This window comes from Rattus norvegicus, chromosome 1, assembly GCF_021556685.1.
Source record: "Rattus norvegicus strain SHRSP/BbbUtx chromosome 1, alternate assembly SHRSP_T2T, whole genome shotgun sequence".
NCBI classification, from domain to species: Eukaryota; Metazoa; Chordata; class Mammalia; order Rodentia; family Muridae; genus Rattus; species Rattus norvegicus.
The window spans coordinates 6,746,514-6,760,341 of record NC_141534.1 but is presented as its reverse complement, the minus strand read 5'-3'; the positions used below and the strand labels follow the sequence as shown (position 1 = coordinate 6,760,341).

The window sequence follows — 13,828 nt, the reverse complement described above, 5'->3', positions numbered from 1 at the left end:
AGCACAGTATTCTGAATATTTCATTATCAGTGATTAAAAAAGACTCTCAATCCTCCCTGCCTCCACCCTAAATATATTAGGAAATACTTTTATTTGGTGTAAATTGGGGGGTGGTAGTTATAAGTAAAATCTAGTGGGAAGAGGTCCTGGATACTGCTCAGTATTTTTTAACGTACAGTGGTGCTCAAGAATTATCTAACCCAGAATGTGGTAACACTGAGGTTGAGACTGACTTATACCCATTCCACAGTATGTTCCACAGCAATCTTACTTACAGTTTGCCAGTCCTGTCAGTACGGGAGTGCTGAAGAAGTACTCCTGGGCTGTACTGCTGGGGTAAGACAATGTCTCTCTGGGGGTGTATGCTTTGATGTTTGCCACTGCGGAAGCTGAAGGCTGTTTGTTTCTTTAGAAGCTGGCAAGGGCCAGATACCTAGAGCACTAATGAGTGCATAGAGTTAATTGTCTGATTTGCTTCATGCCTAAGAACTTCGTTGGAGCATTGCTTGGTCATCTTAACTATGTGCAAGCTAGCTCAGTTGACATAACAGCCTTGTAACTAACTGTGGCTGCCAGTTATCAATTGAGAGGCCTCAGATACAATATTTTCTACAACATGGGCATGATATTTTGATGACCATCTGTCTTATTTTCATCTCCAAGTAGCTGGTGATGCTAAGCCAAGAACGATAATCAATGACAGTGTGTGTGTAATACATAGAACATTAACAGAAAAAAAAAAACCCACGAAATTGAGTTTCTAAAAATAAAATATTTTTTGCTGTACCCCCCTACCTTAAGAGAATTACCCTGAGAAGACTACCATGAACACTATTCTGGAATACATCATCCATAATTAAGAATAAATCAGTTATGTTAAGCACTTCTGGAAATGAACTTATCATTTAATAACACAAGGTGGAAATATGTTATTCAGCATGATTCGTTTACATTTTTCCTATATAACTCTGATCCAGGAGAGCAAATTTTAAGATTAAAACAGAAAACAAAACCTGAATAATTCCAACCACAGTTGATATCCCAACATAAATAGGGGAAATCCACAGGAAATCCACTCAATGGAGAGCTACACGTAAATCACGACTGCTGAGAAGCATTGGTCTTCCAGAGAGAGGAGCCCCAAATGGTTATCCAATACCACGCAGTACTGGCTATCAGTTAACCAGCCCTGGAAACATACAAGGGTGAGCAACACTGAACTGGACTCAGCAGGTCATACTTGTGTTCATCCATCTATATGTATTAACAATGGTTAGAGAGGAGGCGGCTGCGAATTTGGGAGTGGATTTGAACATGGATGGGTAGGACAGAGGTAACGGAGGGGAAATAATAAGAGATTTTAATTAAAACAAAACAAAAAGGTTCACAGCCGGGACACAAATAATTACTTTTCTTGTTCAGTAGCACGTTCCATGACCATAAGGAAGAAGCTTCCAGGTCAGTGGCCTGGAAGCCACTGATTTTTCCATGTTTTATGATTCAGGTAAGCAGTGTCTTCAGCAATAGGTTCTTACAGTCAAGTTCTATAGCATAAACAGGAGCACTGGCAATGGCCTATATCGTCAGGACGTGTGTGTAGGATCTCTATGGCCAACAACTGCAGAAGAGGTAACCAGGTCCTGTCCAGGGCTTTTGGTTATCTGTGGTACGTCAGAATCATTCTACTAAATGGATGTCAAACTTATTCTCACACTCACTAGTTAATGCATTTGAATCCTCATCAGAGAAACTTCCTTATGTGGTAGATGATTGACAGACTCACAACTGGTTCAGGTGCAGAGAATAACAGACTGCAGCATGCTCATCCTCAAAGAGGACATTTGTCACCCCCCCCCCCAAATGTCCAGGGATCAGAAAGAGGGGAGCATTGGCAATAGCCTGTAATGTCAGGAAGGCCTACAAGAGCGGGAGGCAGTGGGTGACTACAGGAAGCTCCTGGACACAGCAGGGAACTGCGTATATAAAATGGCATATTACGGTGGGAATTCTGACTGACTAAGTGCTACTAAACCTGAGTATGTCTGATAGTCACTCTGAGTAGAACTGTGGTCATTTGTTAACATTTTCATTCCCAAGACGGCATCTGCAAGTTCAGTAGACAGACAGCTCCAGCACACTGATTCTGGAAGGGTTAGCAAATGAAAGCAGAAGAGATGAAAGACATTTTTGTGTTTGGCCCTTAGAGGAGGTTTTCAGCTCATGACCAGTCACAACCTGTTAGATATCTATACGTAGCTGCTTTGTTATGAACTAGTATTGTTTATTAAGCATTAGTTCTACGTTGAGATTGTTACTGTTATTAAAGATGTGAAAGAGACCTTTGTGGAGGGATTTGAAATCCAGAGATCTGTGCATACTCAGCATATAAAAGACTGAGTCTACTTCCCAGAAGGACCAATTTCTAAAGGTTGTCCTTTACCTTAGGGTCACATAGAGAGAAACAGCAATGCTGCAGTAAACACAGTAGAGTTACTTGGATTTAAGCCAAGTTTGTGGAATGTTTATAATTTACATAGATAAATCTTCAGTCCTAGTAAATTCATCTGGAGTTACTTGAAAAGAAATTCCCCAAATATAAATACATTTAAACTGTAAGGCTTGGGCATTTCACTTATCCTGAGTGATTTACTAGCACGGTACCCATACTGTGATATTTTGGAGAAAGGAAACCAAAATTTCTTTTGTTTGCAGCCAAAATGTGGAAATTATGTATGTGTACTCATTAGTTCTGAAGTAAGAGAATTATCACAATTGTTTAGAATAACAAATGTAAATAAAATATGGATACTGTAGAACTGGCAACTTGATACTATCTGTTGAATCAATAAAAACCAAAGTTCATATGATCCAAAGCTTGGAAATTAAATAATCCACAATTTCATTTTTCACTAAAATATTTATTTGAGGTATCTTACTGAAATAAATAAGAGTAGTTTTTCTAATACTAATAAGTACAGATATCTATTTGTTATTTTTTTAATTGAAGCATATCAGATTGCTTTTCCTAGAACATAGCACATGAAATATTAGGAAAAAGAAAAACCTCAACAATCGCACCCCTAAATTACACCTCTGAGGCTTCTGGACCTCAGCATGACACGATTTGGTGGAAGAAAAGCAGACATGAAGCCAGGGCCTGGACTCCTCTGTCTATTTGCTACATATCATAGCCAAGATTCCTCCTGAGCATTCGCTCCTTACCTTCAAAACAGGAATGACTTTAATTATGTCCACTTCACAGGACGGTTGGGAAAATTAACTACATTAATACACAGAAAAGCTCTTCATGGATGTCAAAGAGCTGTAAAAATATTATGTTTAATCTCATATAAAAGAACCAATGCATATCTCCCTTCACTAAGGAATAAGCACCCAGAATGTGTCTTCCTCAGCTGAGCTGTCACCTATAAACCCGGATAGGAAAATGCACCTTAGCTTAAGCACCAAGCTCAATGGATGAAGGAGCTCCAGGGACTATTTCTAGTACAGCTTCCTGGGCAGTTAGGTAGGAGCTAATGAATCTCGAGAGTCACTTAAAACTTCAACAGCTAAAGGAAGGAAAACAAGAACATTTATATTTCAACACAGGGTTAGGATACAAGCTACTTCTTATTTTGTGATTTCAAAGTCATCTATGAAGTCTTCACAGAAGAGACAGTTTAACCACTTATAGTTCTATGCATGTGTGAACACAGCATTCTCTTGCAGTAAGATAAAATACTTAATGACAGAGTAACTGAAATGAATAAACTCTACTGTAAACTTAGATAATTACCGGCTAAAATGATTAGTTACAGGAACACAGGGAAAGAATTCAGTACAATGATGATTTTAAAAAAGCCCTATTTACAGATACATCATCTTAAAACACAAAAAGAACTCACTACAAAGATTAAAGAGATCATTGTAGGTAAATGTTAATACACTTAAAAACACTAACAATGACAAGGCTTAAACATAATAGAAAAATGAGCTTTTCAGTATTTTGACGGCTAGTAACAAGACACAAAATAACCACCTAAGAATTTATGATCAGGAGCTGTACTACTTAAAGTTCCAAAGAGAGTGTTACAGTTTAAACTCATGCAAACAACTAGGTATCATAGTTTAGCGTCTTCTTAAAACACTACCGAGAAGAGAATGATGAATCATAAGCTAAAGATGCCAAAGGCCCTTTCAAAAATGTCATTTACACTGGCTGTGTAGGTCAGGTCATACAAAACTAGACTAATTTACCTTCTTTCTTATGTATTCTGTCTTGTTATAACAAACATCTATCTACTAATGAAAAATTATTTAATACCTTCTTTTTTAAATTCCCCTGCCTTATCAGTTATAGATATACATGTAGAACAAAAAGTAAATGTTTCAGTAGGAATGTAAAATTAAAATTCATTGTAAATGGTGTGAAATAGGTTTACTGAAAAGGAACCAATTGCCAATTATTACTAGGCTGGTGTATAACAAAATCAATTCATTAAAATAGTATCTACTAATGGTTACTGATCTTAACTTTGTAAGCTTGCTTTACATCTGTGAGAGCTAAGTCTGAACATCCGTGCAATGACGCGATGGCGCTTCATTCAAGCTCCTCACTCTCTTTGGTGAACAGGTCTGCCAGGTCAGCCACGGTCAGTGCAGAGGCTTCAGAATGCTTCCCAGACGAGCTGGTGTGGCTGCAAGATTTCCAGAGGCACAGGGAGAAGGCATGGCCAGGAGTTAGTGACTGTGTGTGTGACAATAAACGGAGGCACAAATCTACCATATGTAGTGGTCATCCCTGAGCCAGAAGTAGACAGTAATTGTTACATCTTGTCAAAACCAGTGAAAATGCCTAAATAATTCTGAAGCTTTGTCAGAAAATGCTTTCTATGAAGAATTAATAAAAAAAATCCAAACAAATAAAAAACAGAAAAAAAGACATCTGACAACTAGTGCCAAGCAGGTTCTAAACTCGCCGAAATTTAATATTATTTTAAGAAACTGAAATAAAAATCACTGATGTCTGCAGCATGTGACAATAAGAACAAAACCCTTCAGGTTTAGATGAAAAGCCCTTGGGATGACTGGCACCTTTCCTGTTAGCGCAGAGTATGGAATTTCTGGTTTGAGAATGTTTCTGTTACAAAGTACCCTGGAGATGCCATCCCTTTGAAAGAGCCATCATATCATCTCTCTTTGGGTGACTTCCAATCCGTCCATCCAACAGGGAGGGAAGAAGGTACTCGTTTATTTCAAGATGACTTTAAAGGAAAATTCCCATGCAAATGTTACAAGTTTAATGACTGCAAGGCCAAGTCCTAAAGTTCAGACTGTTCTGATCATTCTATTATTCTGATGCCTATGGATCTGACACAAATCACCAGCCAAGACTGTAAATTCAATTGACCTGTGACTGGTAAGCATAAACTATAAGACATAAATGCATGTTTAGTTTCACACATATCAGACAAAAATTTAGGTAAGTCAGAACAATAAATTTCATTTAAAAAGTAACTGAATGTGGCAAAGATAAGCCAGATAATTTTGCATATTATAACCTATTAAATTAACTTATGCCAAACATAGGATGTCCAAAGCATTAACTGGGACATACTTTGGATAGAAAGCTTTTCTTTGGTTTTTACAAACAGTGTTGGTGTTTACATCACTTGTTGTCATCCTGGAGAGGATGATCTAAAACTCTCAAATGATGGGGACCCCTCCCATGAGCCGTTACCTACCTCCTCTCAGCAGTCTTTAGCATTGCCTGCATCCGCTCTTCTATTGTTGCTTTAATTAAGAATCTATGTACAATAGTAGGTCTAGAAGGCAAGTAATAAGTGTAAGTTTAAAGACTACCTTAAGACAAATGAGTAGAAAATGACCTTACATGCACATGCTACATCCATTACTCCACTGGTGCCCACTTGTGGCAGGTCTTTATGACTGTGGTCAGGGACAGGACAGGTCTACAGTGCAAACCGCCAATGTGATCTTCATGAACTAACACTTTCATGGAAATGAGAAATCAGTTGCATGGATAATGCAGGACAAGTTCAACTGAGAGAAGGGAATGAGGCACTAAGCACAGGAGGATCAGGAAGAGCATGCAGAGAGAAGACAAATGTTCATGTCCATTAGTGGGATGGGCACACGCTTGGGAAAAGCTAAAAAGTTTCCAGGGCCAACAGCAGGCTAGTATGGCACACATGTGTTATAAATGCAACAGGTCAACATGAGGTTAGAGGTGGCCAGGGTTCAGATCATAAATGGTAGTCCTGCAGGATGTGATCAGGAACTGGATTGTGTGGTTATAAAGAAATGTGCTCCAGTGATTTACGCTACACTGCACTGTGGAAATGCTCTGGCTGCTGTGGAGGAAGGGAAGAGATTTGAAGTCATCCTGCCAAGAAGAGATGGATTGCACCTTTTGTCAGTGAGATAAGACGTCAAAAGATAAGGAATATCTTTGAGGTACAAAAATCAAGATTAAAATAATCTGAATATAAGACATACAGAAAAGTCATAGATTTCCTGTCAGAGCAAGTATAGATGATAAAAGTCACAGTAAAATATGAGAAAAGCTTGGGCTGGCTGAGGGTAACCCAAATGTAGTTTTGCTTTACCTGTGCCAAAGTTGAGATGTCTAGTGGATATCCTGGGGGAAAATATAAAGTTCCTAGATACATGTACAGATAACAACTAGATATCTAAAGCCGGCAATTTCAAGGTTCAGGGACACACCATGAAGGCTGTCCACCTACACATACTACTTGGTGCCAGGGCACTGGGTAAACTAACAACTAGGGAGGGTGGGTAAAAAGAACCACTGGACCACTACAGGAAGTAGGCCACCAATTACACTCTAAGCCTCATTTCAGTGGCATTTCACTCAGGGGTAGCTACCAAAACAGACATGCTGACAGAAAAGGAGATCAAGGAGGCAGAGGTGGACTGTAATGGAGTGCCACTTTAAACATGATTAACACTCAGACATATTCATGTGATGTATTTCACGATGCAGTCTCTTGAGAATATGAGAAGAGGTAGGATTTAGGACAAATGGGATGAAAAAAGGACACGACACTGCTCACACCCACCGGGCGGGCGCTATGCCCTCAGACACTGCCAGGCCTGCTCCAGAATGAACCCAGAGCCTGGCACTATGACTGGGTGCAGTGCTGCTACCACACAAGCTACCTCCTACCATCACCAAGGCAAATGGCCTGCTGTTCCCCTCACTCCCTGGCCTGCAGACTCGTGCAGAGGACTCGGAATGACTGTCTCCAAGCTGAAGTTAGATGTGTTCTTCCTCTGCTTCAGCTTCCCAATTAGGGCCCAATATGACCCCAAGCCCCATTGAGCTCCTTTCCTACCTGTTTCAGTCTAGCAACTGTGGCTCTTTGCCGCTCTTGACTTACAGATGTCACACTGATGTTGACTGTCTGCTATTAGTATGGCTCTATTTCAGTCTCTTTCATGCTTTGCTTAGATGTGCGCTGCTCAGTAAGGCTGGCTTCCAAGTCATCTGTGCTGTTTTTCATCCCACCCTGCTTGAGGTTTGAAGGTCCCTCACACTATACCCTTTACCTCCTCGATCTACTGCATCCTCACTGTCCACAGACCAGTGTGCTTACAAGTAGACTATAAGTTGCATAAGGTTATAGCAAATGCTTAAAACTGTACATGGCACAGAGAAAGTGCTCTGCAAAGAGAACTCTGGAGGAAGTGTGCGTGTGCGACTGGTGATAATGGAACGACGAGGTGCTCTGCTCTGTGGGAGGCTAGACTGTCACTGGGAAGGAGACTAAGGACTAAGGTAGTCGCTTAAACATGAAAGGAAAGGCTACTTCCTGGGGAGCAACAGACTTAATGACCTTAGGCTTCTAAATCTGACACAAGTCCGTCTACGGTTTAGGAAGATGCTGGTATAACAAAAGGTCAGTGTTTAGGGCTGGCAAGATGGCTCAACTAGTAAAACGTGCTTGATAAACTTTAACCAACAACCTCAGCTTGGTCCTTAGCACTAGGTTTTTTTACTTTGTATACTTATTTTATGCTGCATATGCACCTGCATGCCAAAAGAGGGCATCAGATCCCGTCATAGATGGTTGTGAACACTCATGTGGCACTGGGAACTGAACTCAGGACCTCTGGAAGAGCAGCCAGTACTCTTAACCACTGAGCCATCTCTCCAGCCCAGCGCCCACATTAAATAAAAAAGAAAGTGAGATGCAGCGTATCAGAGGCCAGCTGACCTACAATACGCAAACCACCAAAGTGCAAGTCGGTTGCCTCCACAATGGAAGTGGAGAACTGCCTTCTGCCCTCAGTGCACAACTGCACGTACATACCTGCACTTACATGGAGACTAAATTCAACTGCATTCTAAATGATATTGGAAGGACTTCAGAACCCTGTATGGATCAAAGTTATGCTACTTTGCCACATTTTATTTAGGGTCTTTTGGAAGAGTGCAAAGGCTTATCTTGATCATCAACTTGATGAGATTTAAAATTACCATAGAAACACCACTGTCAGTACATCTATATGGGCAGTTCCACAAAGGTTTCAGACATGTGTACAGAAGGGAGACCCATCCTGAATGTAGACAGCTGAGGTCAAGAATAAGAATCAGCACTCATCTGTCAGTGTTTCCTCACTGTGGCTGCAATGCGACTGACTATCTACTTCCTGTTTCTGCCACCCTGAATTTCCCACTATACTCCCAAAACCATGAGCCAAATAAGCCCTTCCTTAGCTACTTTTGTGTGATGTTTGCCACAGCAATGAGAAAAGTAATTTAAATACTGAATCTGTCTCTTTTTCTCTTAAAATTAAAGCTGTATTGGTTTCAAGCTGAAGTTTATGCAACAATCTAGATTTTTGACTCTGGCATGTCAAACTTTATTTACTACTTCTCGTGTTTTACCTCAGCAGTTCCAAACTGCTTACAATTCTAGGAAATATCAGCTTATCTGCCCTTTATTTTCTACACACGCAACTCTTCCACAATAGTTTTCTAGCCTAACTTCAGCCTAATGCCTTTATTCAGAACACAAAGCATATTGTTCTTGTTCATAAACTTTAAATCATCTTTTACTTGTGCTACACAGTGTCCTTTTATGTGTGTTTCTAGATGGGAATAGATTATGTCTTATATGATTGGAATCTTTAGCATGTAGCACAATGGCTGACATAGTTTAGATGCTCAGTAATACTTACTAAATAAGGGCTTAGTGTGTGGTTTTTGTGTGTGTGTTTGTATGTCTTCAGACATTCAAGGCCTCTAATACCCATGAGGTAATAACTAGGAAGCCAAGTTACAGATTCTCACAATCTAGTATTTGGATAAAGAAGTTCATATCATAAATAATGACTTTATTACTGCACCTAACCAAACCATCTTTAACTACATTGACTTATTGGTTCATTCACTGTGTGTGTGTGTGTGTGTGTGTGTGTGTGCGCACGCGCATCCAAGTGCCACAGAGCATGCAGACATGTAACATAGTGGAAATTTCCACATCTGACTTCATGTGATCGGTTGTAGCTAAAATAAATACTAAAAATAATGTATAAAATTATTTTCAGACGATGTACAAGGTGAAAGAAACATAAATCAATCTTATGTTTAAATTTAGACCCTTTCTTCAAACACTCCAGGCTGTAATAAAACAAAAACAAAAAATCCAAAAACAAAAAACCCTAAACAATTTCTGGTCCCAAACATTTCATGTAAGGGAGAGTTCAGGTAATGTACCCTTAAGAAACACACAGGGTATGATAAACATAAAGAATTTAAATGTTGAATTAGTTCCTCATAACCTGAAGCAAGGTAATAAGTGCCAACTTTCGCCCTTACTTTGTCTGTCCAATTCGGTGCACTCTCCCAATGGCCTGAAGCTCATGGGCAGGATTCAGTATCGGTTCCACCAGGAGGACATGAGTGGCTTCAATGATAGTTAATCCATTAGAGCCTGTATGCAGGGGCAGCAGCAAAATATTGATCTGGGGATCATATTTAAATGCTGAAAGGTTCTCCTAAAAGAAGAAAGGTACATTTTAATTTTAGCTGGATTGATTAAAATAAGAGCAGTTATGTTATAGCTCAAGATGAACATGGCAGTGAAGATTAAATGCTAATCCACCAACTTTTGGAACTGGAAAGTTGTTTTTCTTGATTTTGAAGATAATCATACACTTTTGCTTTTATAGCATGTAGTGGTATGTAACATCATAGATATATGTGTTACATGAAAACTGAACTGTGCGAGTGTAGAGGAAAGTGAGGGAAAAGAAAACAATGTGAAATTAATGTTAGGTAAGATAGGAATCTACTGTATTTTCAGCTGTTCTTGTATGTGGTATGTATCAGATTAGAGGTGTGACTATTAAATTTGATATAAACAAAATTTTAACCACATGTACTTTTTTCTGAGAGAGAGAGAGAGAGAGAGAGAGAGAGAGAATCTTTAGATTGTCTAGATAAAAAATATCTATTGTATTTTTTATCTTGTTTTAAAATGTTAATTTCATGAATAATCAAGAACTTAAAACCTTCTTATAGGGTTCAGAACAGAAGATAAGCTAAGGCAGCTAGAGAACGGCAGATCAGTTTGCACCTGATCTGTTAAAAACAGGAGGGAAACTTGACACACCTGGAATGTCTTAATGCGACTGATTTGTGTGAATCCCATGTTGTTGTCCGTGAGAGCTTTTGAAATAATATCTAACACATCTTGCCACTAGAACATCAAAGTGAGAAAAAAGTGTTTACACACAGCTTTCGGCCAGAGAGATTTGAGGAGGGAATAAATCATAATTAAGCCACAATATCTTTCATACTTCAGTTAAGTGAGCAAACCCAAACGCTCAGAGGAACCAGCAACACCAGCTCTGTGGGGACAGCACTTCCCCATCAAATACTGTACAACAGTAATATAATAAAATACAGACATCACTGAAAACGTTTAAAACAGCGGTGTCTTTAATAGATATAGTTCATCTTTTTAAATGTAAAACTAGAATTTTAGTATATTTATAAATAACAATTTACTTATAGTACATTAACTACTTTTTCTTAAATAGACCATTTCACTTGTGAGTGAATCTTTGAAGGTTACAGATTCTAACTTTTCAAATATCAAAAATATCTCTAAATGACATCAATTTAAAATTTAATTTTAATAAAAATATGTAGTGATAGGAACTGCCTTTATAAAGTATCATCACATTTCTCTAAACATAAGGACACAGAAAGAAATGGCATTAATTCTGAGTCTTAGCTCTATATCAGCAGGTATTTATAAGTAGTACTCAGATAGACACTTATTAGAGGCAGAAGACCAGCTAGACTGAAGCAGAAAGCCTTGATTATACCGTTGAGAAAACGAGCGCTTTGGCCCCCGGATCTTTAAGTTGTATTTTCATCAGAGTTCTGACCACAGCTTCCACTTTTGTAGAATGGCTACCCTTTGAACACAAAGAGGGAAATACATTAGCACCAAACAAAACCTAGTTAAGCAAGGAAAGAAAATTGGTATAAACCACTTCATTCAAACTATTTATAACAGAGCAATTATATAAATACAATTTTATATACATATATAAATATATAAAAGCTTGGCAAATATATATGTGCTTAATCTTTATTTTGTGTTTACTGGGGATTTTCTTTACTGTCTAATTGCAGAAATGAATGAGTTTACCAGCTCAGCGGGCAAGCATACTTGCCAGGAGCCTGATGACCTGAATTTGATTTCCCAGAGCTCACAGGACGGACAGTCATATCTACATGCTGTCCCTGACTCTGCACCCATGCCATGTCATGCACTGTCTCCCGTGTCTCCCAAATCTAAGAATAAGGATTTCTTAAAAGAATTTACATCCAGGTAACTGAACACAAATGCATTCTAGAAAGTCATACAATCTTGATACCACACAGTGTAGTTAGGTTTTATAGCTACTAAATTCTGTTACAATAAAGAAGCAGAATGGATATTAAAAAACCTTCCTCACTATTCTCTTCATTTCAGATATTTTAAGATTAGAAATGTAAGAATACAAAGAATGAAAACTCAAGGCACCTTGAAAACTGAAGGATTCAACCAATGAATACAATTTCTTTGCAATGGCATGACCATGGACAATGACAGAGACACAAGATGTCCACTAACACACAGGCAGATAAAGTCACTTTACAAGATATTTTTTCTGTTTTATTTTTCATCTTTCAAAACTGTTGCATCACAGGAATATGGAAATAGAAAAGTGGTTTAAAACCTGAGGAATAAACAAATGATGAACCCATGGTCAGTGTGTTTAACCTAAGCCCCAGTGGATAAGCAATCAGTAATGGCTTTTCAGATCTTAAACATGCACACTACCATGACCTAAATCAAGGTGTAGAAGAGGACAAGCCAAATGCAAATGGACTGCCACAGCAGCATTCACCCTTTCCTCAATGCTCTCAATATATTTATTTTTACAGGAAAAAAAAAAAACCAGGTAAACAAGGAAGAAAGTTACCCTAATTTAATGGGAAGACAATATTTTGAAGAAAAAAAAAAAGGCTAAAAATTTGCATGCTAACATAAGGAACTTATATTTATTTTTTAGACAAACAGCATCTCAATTATACATACAAGGTTTAAAATATGTTAAGGGGACTGCACTATCTCATACTACTGATTTCATAATAAAGAGAAAACAGGAAATGAATACAAAGTGAGACTTCCGACCTTCGGACAGAGCCACCCATATACCCTGTAACATGCCACCTGGAAAGCGGTTCACTTCCGGTACGGCTCAGTGGGGAAAGCACTCGCTGACAAGCCTGATAACCAGACAGAGTTCTATCCTTCTAACCTACAAACACATTGTCCTCTTACCACCACATGCAGATTCATGCCAACACACGTAAGAAATATACGCTAAGCAAAGTACAGGATAAACACGAGTCCTTTTATCTAGTGAGCTGTTTCTTTCTCAAAGACCAAGAGAAACAGAAAAAAATTTTTTTATAAGCAACATTTCAAGATGTTCAAAGGTTCTCAAAAAAATCCTCATAGGTTCTGAGCCATTTGAGTCCCAATTCAATTACTAAGAATAACTGTGTCTAGAAACCAAAAGCTCTCTTCCCAAGAACTACAGAGGGGGAAAGGCTAGTGGGAAGGACTGTCCGGAACCCTGTGTCTCTATGGCTCCTGTTTTGAGTCTGCACGCCCTTCATAGATTTGCAAACAGAACAAGTACATAGTGTCAGAACTGTGTTTACGTAGCTTCATCTCTCCAGAGGAAACCAGAGCCAAGACCTCACAATGTAGCCCAGCTGACCTTGATCTCACACCAGTTCTCTTCCTGCTTCAGATTCGAAAGTGATAAAATTACAGGCATGAGCTGCTGTGCTTGGCTAAGATAAAACATTTCATACTTTAGACTATTTTTTAGACATTTAAATTATAAATTATTATAAATGATACTCTAATGGCGTATGCTTTCCATTTTCTTGGTTATATAATTAGGAATGGAACTTTTGGCTCCGTGGCAACTGCTGCTTTCATAGCACGGCCAAGGCCATGTGCATGCTGGCCACACTCTACTTACATGCCACACTGCTAGTCCTTTGCCTTGTAAGATGATAAGTTGAAAGTTCATTGCCTCTGTGAACATATCTTCATTAAAAACTTGTAATTCGTTAAGTCAAAAGAAAATGCTCTAGACAACAACAGATTGCTGAAGTAAAAAAAGGGCACAGAAAAGTACTAACACAATCATCTCTGCAAGTGTGGATGCACATCTCACAGTCAGATCCAGAGCACAC

At 38.7% G+C, this 13,828-nt stretch overlaps 1 protein-coding gene across 2 annotated transcripts in view; it reads right to left on the bottom strand.

Moving 5' to 3' along the window:
- Positions 1–2,897: 2,897 nt before the first annotated feature.
- Shprh (SNF2 histone linker PHD RING helicase) overlaps positions 2,898–13,828 on the bottom strand; it is a 73,275-nt gene continuing 62,344 nt past the window's right edge. Inside the window, 6 exon segments of one of the 2 annotated variants that reach the window (NR_199368.1) lie at positions 2,901–4,697; positions 5,745–5,825; positions 9,869–10,047; positions 10,665–10,751; positions 11,386–11,478; positions 12,093–12,288. Coding sequence is in view for 1 of the 2 variants with exons in the window: in NM_001437817.1 (NP_001424746.1) it covers positions 4,601–4,697; positions 5,745–5,825; positions 9,869–10,047; positions 10,665–10,751; positions 11,386–11,478 (537 nt within the window). In the remaining variant the exon portion in view is untranslated. 2 annotated transcript variants of the gene reach the window in all.